The sequence below is a fragment of the Phacochoerus africanus genome, chromosome 1 (assembly GCF_016906955.1).
Source record: "Phacochoerus africanus isolate WHEZ1 chromosome 1, ROS_Pafr_v1, whole genome shotgun sequence".
NCBI lineage: Eukaryota > Metazoa > Chordata > Mammalia > Artiodactyla > Suidae > Phacochoerus > Phacochoerus africanus.
The window spans coordinates 150,023,652-150,032,672 of record NC_062544.1 but is presented as its reverse complement, the minus strand read 5'-3'; the positions used below and the strand labels follow the sequence as shown (position 1 = coordinate 150,032,672).

Genomic DNA, 9,021 nt, shown 5'->3' with positions numbered 1-9,021 from the left:
TCAGGGAAGCAAACCTGCCTATGTTTGCGTGGCCAAAGGTGAAGCTTTGGTCTGAGTCATACTTGTCACCCAGCACCAGGCGTGGTCCTAGGAAGGTGCTGGCTCCTGTGGGCTGAGTGAACAAAGCTCCTCATCTACCAGTGTCAGATGTTTCAATGTCAGCTCCTCAGGGAGGCCTTCCTTGATCACCTTCTCTACCCAAGTGGTTCTCAAACTACCTTGCATTAAACCTAAGGATTTCTTTCTTTTCTTTAATGGCCACACCGGTGGCATATGGAAATTCCTGGGCCAGAGACTGAACCTAAGGAGCAGCTTCGATCTACTGGACGGAATCCTTTAACCTACTGCACTACTGGGCCAAGGATCCAACCAACTCCTCCGCAGAGACCTGAGCCACAGAGGTCAGATTCTTAATCCACTGCACCACGGGGGGCACTGACTGCTGATTTTCTAGGTGCGGGGAGGGTCCCGAGAATTTGTATTTTTAACAACTATGGCACCCTAAAAGCCACGCTCTGCCCCACGTCCGACCCTAGTTCATCTCCTTCAAGGCACTCATCACTCTCTGAAATGATAATTACTGCTTATCTGTCTTACATCTCCACTGAGCACCGTCCCCACATCTAAGGTCCACGAGGGTAAGAATTTGGAGCTGTCTTGTTCTGCGCTCAGCAACACTCTTGGCCCACGACTGAATGAATGGCCAAGGTTAAAAGTGAAGTGATAAAAGGTCCGGTGGGCGAAAGGATCAGAGAGCCCCCAAAAGTTCAACTCGCCGACTTGCTCCCGCCCAGATCCTAGTCCCTTGAACCTTGCGCGACAACCTGAGTCCCCACGGCCACGGCCCCTTTAAATGTGCGCAGGGACGCCTCGCCCCTCGGCTCCCTCGATCCCTGACAGAGCAGAAAAGGGAAAAAAAAGCCTTCCTCTCAGGGAGCGGGAGGAAACGTCTAGGAGGGGGCGGAGGCGCAGCGGCAGCAGCGGAGGCGAGGTGGACAGAGCCCAGGGCGCTCGGAGCCCAGAGCCGGGAGCGGACGCGACGCCGCGCAGTACCTCGCCGCCGCCACCCGCCCGCGTGCTCGCGCCCCCCAGCCCCGCCCCCGGGGGCTCGCGCCCCGCGCCCCCACTGACCCTGCGCGCCGCGCGAAGTCCCGAGTGAGCGCGACACCTCCCGCCGCTCCGACCGCCGCCCCCGCACTCCCGGCGCTCGCGCCCCCGCCCCTCCCCGGCCCCGCCCAGCCCCGGAGGCTCGCGCCCCGCGCCCCGACTGGCCCTGCGCGCCGCGCGGAGACCAGCGCGCGCCGTGGGCGGGGCAGGCGCCAGGGGGTGCGGGCCCCGCGGGCGGCCATGGAGTGAGGCGGCGCGTGGACTCGCGCTCGGACGGACGGACGCACGGACGGGCGGCCCCGGGCTCCGCACGCTGGAAAATGAACAGAGCAGGTAGGAGGTTCTGAGCTACCTCTGGCGTCGCAGAACGCGCGCGAGGGGCCCCCGCCGGGCGCTTCCAGTTGGAGCCCGCGGGGCGCCGGGAGGGAGCTTCAGAGAACCATCCCCCCCCCCACTTCCCACTGGGCTCTGCCTGGGCTGAGGTGTGGACCGGTGCGGAGATCCCTCGCCCAAGAAGCTGAGAACGTCGGGGGCCCCTGCCTCCGGACGCCCAGCCTTGGGGACGCCCCTTCAACCTCGGCGAGGCCGCACCCTGTCCGCGAACGGCCGTATCCCGCTCCCCGCGCTGTCCCCATATTGAGGGTCCCCTCGCAACGGAGAAAGACATTCCTTTCGCAAAGGCGACTTGGTCGCGCCCTTTAATCCTCATTCCTGCTTCTGGAGGTCCCCGCCAGGCCCTCGCTGGCCCCTCAAAAGCCGCTCCCGGCCAACGGGATCCGACTGCGGGGTCTGTTCCTGGTCCCTCATTAACCCGCGGCGCGCCCTTAAGCGGGTTCTTGCTTTCTTCTCTCTTCTCGACCCCCAGATTTGGAGCTCATCAGTTACCACACAGCCCAGAGCGCATCCCCCTCCCCCGCGGTGCCTTGGCGGGGGCGCTCTTTGTGCCTCCCGCAGGGGACCGAAAGCCTAGAGGAAGCCTAGGCTGAGCCGCACGCCGGGCTTCCCTCAGCCCTCGCGTCTCTGCCCTGCAGATCTGACTCTGCCAGATCAGGGGTTTCATGAAATCCAGAATGCGTTTGACGGTAAATAGCGAACCCTCCAGAGGAGTGCCATTTACCAGATGTATTAACTGAGACTCAAAGATGGGCGGTGCCTGGAACCTAATTCTGGGATTCCTGATTCCTCCACCGGGAGGGCAGAAAGTTCTCTCAAAGAGGCGAGTTTGCAGGGCAGCAGTCCCAGCTAACTTCATTTGCCTGCCAAGGAGCGATTATCACTTTTAATATTTTTCTCTTAGAATTTAGCTACAGGCAGCTCCCTCCCCGACCAACACCCTTGTCTGAAGCCATACTCCAAAACACACATCCCTAAAGAAACAGGAAGCCACCATTTTGGCTGTCTTAGAACCATATCCTGCTGCCCTGAGTGTGTGTGGTGTGGCGGGGGGCGGGGAGGGGGGCTTCTCTTTTTAAAATCTTTTTAATGAAAAAAGTCATTGTCTTAGGAGTGAAGTGCAGATGGGAGATGTTTGGCTGGATTGATCTAAGGAGACACTTTTGAGTGTGGTAGCTGCCTCCCTGGGTCCATACCCTGTTGTTGCTGGGCATGTGGACACCTGGACAGTGAGTGTTGGTCACAGAATGGGGGGGTGTGAGGGTGGAAGCAGAGGTGCCCCTTTTGGGGAGTGGAAAAGACTGGAGCAGGATCCAAGTGCCTTGCCAGCCACTCCATGGAGGAAGAAGGTTACCTCCTGCCTGATCTGGCACAGCCTGGACAGAGCCCGGCTAGCACTTTGCTACACTCCTAATAAAACTCCCTTTAAGACAATGGTGAGAGCCGGTCCAGTTTTCCTACATTTCCCTGCATGAGGCTTGGGCAAGCCCTCCCTTCTCTAAGAATCTGGGGAATTGAGTGAGCCAGAATACACTAAGAGGTAGGTTGGGTCCCAGAAAATCTCAGCAGTTACCACTCTGGGGTTCAGCTATGCTGTACTTAGCCTCTAGCATAAACCTGGTTACTTTTTCCATGTGATGGAAGTCATAGACCTCACATAATGATTTCTGTGTGCTCTGCTCGGAATTTCCTGATCATGTAACATAGTGGTTCACAAACGTGGTGGGACTGAATCTCAGAACCACTGTATACTCAGGTGATCTTGAGCAGATTACTTAACCTCTCTGTGCCTCAGTTTCTTTATCTGAAAAATGAGGATAATCTTTGTCATTGAGTTCTCATGAAATTAAATAAAGCTCGTAAGGTACCTAGTACAGTGTCTGTCACATTATAAGTGACTAGTAAATTATGAGCTGATATTTAATCAGGTACTGCTTTTAAGTGTTTTGCTTGTATCAATTCAGTTTTCACAGTAGCCCTATGGTAAATACCCTTGCTCTTCCCATTTTATAGATGAGAAGACTGAGCTGCAGGGATTTTTATGGTCACTGATTTAATGAGGAGCCGAGACAGGATTGAAACACTGAATGAGGAGCTGACACATACTGCCAGCTTGAGCCCCTGCTTTTTTATCCAGTGCCAAATGCACAGTAGGCTCACAGGAAATCTTTGCCAATTGAATTTTTTAGGTATCCTTTGTCTGTTATTTCTCTTGAACTTCTCAACAGCCTTATGAAAAAAAAAAGGGACATTTCTTACATTTTACCAAGAAAGAAACTGAGGCTCAGTGTGGCAAAGTGATGTGCCCATGATCACACAGCTGATCCCGTGCAGCAGAGCTGGGTTGAAGTATGGGCCTTTCTGAGTCCAGGGCACAGGCTCTTCCCACTCTGCCCCACGCTGTGCTCCCAGTGCGTGCCCTGTTGTGGATCACTGGACTAGCTTAACAGCAGCCTAATTAGAAATCATTGGGCTTGGCTCGGACATTCCAGCGGGCACCCAGGAATGAAAGTTAAATTAAGATGCAATTGGAAGGTGAAATTGGAAGATAATTACTCTTGGAACATATGGTTTTGAGAGTTCCAAGGGGAGTATCATGAACTGCAGTTGAAAGAGACACAGGGGCCGAAGATGGGACCATCAGGGGACATCATCAGAAAAGCTGTGAGTTTAATAGGCTGTTGTCAGCCAGAGCAGAAGGCACTCACTGACTGGTGGCGCAGTCCCCTCACTCTACAGAAACTGAGGCTCAAGGAGGGGAGGGGACTTTCCCAAGGTCTCCCCTATAGTTACTGTCAGAGTTGAGAGTGGAGATCAGAGCTCTCGACTCCCAGTCCAGTGCTCCTCCCAGTACCCCTTCTAGTTCAACTTCTGCACAGCTGACAGGGAGCCACGCCATGAAGGTGTGAGTGACAGATAGTTAATTAAAATAGAGAGAGAAAATACAAACTGGCACCAGGGGGGCTGGCTGAGGATGATTTCTATCACCAGAAGCTGTTAAAAATCTCTTCCTCCTGTCACTGTGACTCCCTGCCCCCCAGTTAACTCTTGGCATCTTGGCTGGAAGTATTTTCTACATTCGAGTCATCCTCAGGTGAAGCAAACTTCGAGGAGGTCCTGGTGTTGGTACCTTGGGGTGGAGAGGGCATGCCCCCCAAGAGGGAAAGATGTTTTGTGTGGCAGCCAGAGGGACTTGGGAGGCAGCAGAGGGTCCAGTAGTTCCATCCATGCTGGGTTCTGGACAGTCAGAAAGTTAAGCTTACCTCAGAGGAGAAGCCCCCTGCTCTGATCTGTATTGCAATTCCCCCTTCCCTGCCACCATCCAAAGCTCAGCCAAACCGGACACTTTACTTGCTCCCAAAGGGCTTGCATCCAGCTGCCTCTGGGCCTCTGCACACTCTGTTCCCTCTACCTGGAACACCAAACATCTTTTTTTGGTTATGCAAATCATCCCTTCCTTCGCCATGCATCCTGCTGCTCTCTCTGCCGGGGTGTCTCTGGGCAGAATTGGTCTGAGACTCAGATGACCTTGTACTGTGGGCAGGGGCTCTGTCTGGTTCCTTTTGGTGAGGGAGTTAGAGAGGGTCCTGAGTTTCATTTTCTCTTTCATTTTCTCTCCTCCTTCTTTGGTCTCTTCTGCTGGCTTCTTCTCATAACCTTGGGGCACAGGGGCTCCCTCCAGGCCCCACTCTCATCTCTGCCCACACTCCCACCAGGCTTGTGCCCTAGACACCCTCTCATCCAGAGCTCTCCTGGGAGTCCAGACTGCTACATCCAAGGACCGCCCCCCTCCCCATAGTCCCTCTTAGGGGTGTGCTGGATAACTCAGATTTAACATGTACAGACTGAAATTCTGGTTTTCCCTCCCCAGCACCTGCAGCCTGCCCTGGTTCAGTTGGTGGCAACTTCACTTTTCTAGTCTCTCCAAGCCAAACCTTCCTATTGTCCTTGACTTCCCTCCCTTCTAGCCCAAGTCCATACTGTCAGTAAATCCCGCCAGCTCTGCCTTCCTATTTGGCATCCAACTTTTTTTCCCACCTCCACTGCTGTCAGCCTGGTCCAAGCCTCTGTCTCCTCTTGTCTGGATCATGGCCTATGCCTCCCCACTGGTCCCCCTGCTCCCATGCTCACCTCTTCTGTTCCATTCAGCACTTTAGCTGGAGCATGCATATCCTTCTTCTTCTTGGGGCTGGGGGTGATCTGCACCTCCCAAGGACCCTCTGAGCACACCTCCTGCCCCGCCCTTCACTCCCTCCATCCACTCTAGCCTCCTTGGACCCACCTCTTTCAAGCCTTCACCCTGATGACCTCTCAGTGAAGCCTGTCCCAGTTGCCCTATTTAAAGTTGCAAAACCCCCCAACTTCCAATCTTATTCCATAGATTTTTATGATCATCTGACATACCATGTATAACATACTTACTCTTTTTATTGTGTGTTTCCACCACTAGAATATAAGGTCCATGACGTATGGTCTTTGTTTGTTTATTGAGATGTTCAAAGAGTCTGGATGAGTGCCTGGCACGTACGAGGTACTCAATACGCACCTATTTAATGGCACTGGACTAAAGAAAACGGGATGGGAATGAAGGAAAGCCACTCACTCACTTTATGGTCAATTAGTCCTTCTGACATAGCTCATGGGACTTTCTCACTGGGTTTGCTGGCCCTGGTCTCACTGGCCCCAATTTCCCTGCGTTTTTACTCTTCTTGGCTTCACTAGAAGCTGGGAGCCCTGAGAGTCCACTGTAGAACATATGCCTGGTGGCAAAAGGGTGAAGGCAGAGGTTCAGGGCCTGGACCAGGAAGCAAGAAACTCCCATTCTACCCGGTCCCTGCTCTGGACTAGCTGAGTAATGCAGCCCAGTCACATGCCCTCTCTGTGCCTCAGTTTCCTCATCTTTCAATGAAGGGGTCAGACCTTTCTGACCTGGTGTCCTTTGACCTCAGCGTGGATGCCTGAGCCCCAGAGCTGGGAGCAGGACTCTGTGGACACTGTGTACTTGTCACTCCCAGAGGCTCCTGTGGGGAAGGCATTTTCTTGCAGGATCATGCCTCAGACGCCCACTGTAACCTTTACCGAGGAGACCGCGCTCCCAGATCAATAGCTTGATCGGATGAAGGATGGGATGGAGGTGGAAGGGATGCAGTCTAGGTGATGGTCATTTTTCACGGCCCTTCTGTCCCTCCGTCAGGCCCGTGTGAAATACTGCCTGTTAAGGATGAGAAATGAGAGCCCCCACCCCAAAGACCAGCCGCTGCCTAACATCTGATAGTGAGGGCGTGATGCTGGTATCATGTTACCTGTCTGTGTAGAGCAGGACTTATGCCTGTCTGTGGGGAAGACAAACATTACAACAGTAAAAGCTACTGGTTATGGGGACCTCCTGTGGGAAGCCCTGCTCCTAAGCACTTTTCTCACATTATACACTTTTTCATCTTCCTAACTGCCTGTTGAGAGAAGGTGTTACTGTTGTCCCCATTTCACAGATGAGGAATCTGAGGCTCAGCCTCAGCTCATAAGTGGCCAAGCCAGGATTTGAACCCAGATCACCAGGTTCCATTATTACTGTGTTACTCTACGTTGACAGGTCGCTGAAGCTTAGCTATTTAAGCTCCAAATGTTTGGGTTTGCCTTTTATTTTTAACCAAATAGGACAGAAATTTTTCTAAATTAGGACCTTTTTGATTGCCTATGGAAACACAGAGTTGGAAAGTTACTTCCTGTATCTTGAGGACTCCTGTATCTGGGCTGTTACCTGGACACCAGCGGTGGGCCTGGTTGTGGGCGAGGATGAATGCAGGTGGAGATGGGGGGTTGGTACACCTGCTGCTTTGGCCTTTTAGCCTTGAGGTCTTTAAAATCAGCTGTGCCTCTGTTCCCCCTTCGTGCTGTCAGCTGCCGCATCTTAAAACTGGCAGTATTCCTTTTCCCACGCCCCACTCCTCCTGGTTGGCTCTGCCTTGAGAAGGCGCACAAGTTCCTTAGATTCACATGCAGCGTATGAGTTCCGAGGCTCTGAAGTCAGGCCCTTTGAGGGACGTGGTGCCTGGGCTTTATAAGCCTGTATCACTGCTATTCTGGGCCTTTTTCATTTCTTTTGGGGCTCTTCAGCTGAGGTTTACATAGCTCTGCCGGTTGGGGGGAGATGATGTTGACTTTGGCCTTAGACACACTGAAATTGAGGTGCCAGGGGGACGGTCCCTTGGAGGTGGGTTAGGATCAGTTCGAGCTGTGCTGGCCAGCAGCTTAGCCACCTGCCTCATGTGGCTGCTCAGTGCCTGAACCGTGGCTGGTCTGAATTGTGATGTGCTGCGAATGTGAAAAACATGATAGATTTCGAGGACTTAATACAAAAAAAGAATGTCAACTCTCTCGCCAATAAATTTTGTATTTTGATTACTTGTTGATCCAAATATGATTCATTGATTTATGTGATAATATCCAAAATGATCTTTTGGTCCAAAATTATATTTTGGATAATTGAGGTGGAAAATGTATTGTTAAAGTTAGTTTCACCTGTTTCCTTTTTACTTTTCAAAGTGGCTTTGAGGAAATTAAAAATCACGTGTGTGATGATAAATGTGGCTCACACCAGGTTTCTGTCAGACAGCTCCAGGTTAGAGACGACAGGGGTTGGATGCACAAGGATTGAAGTCAAGTGTGGGGAGGAGGGTTTGCTGACAGACCTCCAGCCCTCTGCTCTGTCCTCCTTCTGTCATGGCTGGGCTGGTGTCCTGAGGCTGCTCTGTAATGCACCCAAGGCTTAATGGGCTGGAACTGGAGAGTGAGACTGGGCTGAAGGGGGGCTTGTCTGTCTTACACCCGGGTATCGGGGAATCAGGCAGTGCTTTGGAAGCTATGTCAGGATGGAGTTGCAGCCCTTGAACTCTGCATTCCTCACCCTGCCCACCACAGGGGCAGGGGTTTGGAGACTTGGCGGGAGGTGTGGAGGCGTGGGCTGGCTGTGGCCAGAGAGCCACTGACCTTGGCGGCGGGCGACTCCTCCCTTGACCCTTTCCCTTGTCCAGGTGACTCCCATCCTGCGAAAGCGAGCTGAAGTCTCACCTCTCTGCCGGGTCTTCCTAGCTAGGGCAGCTCTTGCTTCTCTAACTCCTGCAGCACATACATGCTGTACCATATCTTTTATTCTGCCACATTCAGTACATCCTCAGCATGCACAATGTATGAGATCTTTTGTAAATATCCATGCTGAAAAATATCATGTAATTTCTTTTTTTAAAAAAATTATTAGAGTTGATTTACAGTGTTCTGTCAGTTTCTGCTGTATAGCAGTGACCCAGTTATGCATATACTTATATATATATATATATATATGTATATTCTTGTTTCCCATATTATCCACCATCATGTTCCATCAAAAGTGATGGGAGGTAGTTCCCTGTTCCATTAAGCAGGACCTCATTGCTTATCCACTCCATATGCAATAGTTTGCATCTACTAATCCCAAACTCCCAGTCTATCCCACTCCCTCCCCAATTTCTACTGTGAAATATGGAT

At 52.2% G+C, this 9,021-nt stretch overlaps 1 protein-coding gene across 1 annotated transcript in view; it reads left to right on the top strand.

Moving 5' to 3' along the window:
• Positions 1-1,228: 1,228 nt before the first annotated feature.
• FGD5 (FYVE, RhoGEF and PH domain containing 5) overlaps positions 1,229-9,021 on the top strand; it is a 131,031-nt gene continuing 123,238 nt past the window's right edge. The window contains exon 1 of the mRNA XM_047781695.1: positions 1,229-1,440. Coding sequence (XP_047637651.1) covers positions 1,428-1,440 — 13 coding nt within the window. The 5' untranslated portion in view covers positions 1,229-1,427. The remainder of the gene's footprint in view (positions 1,441-9,021) is intronic.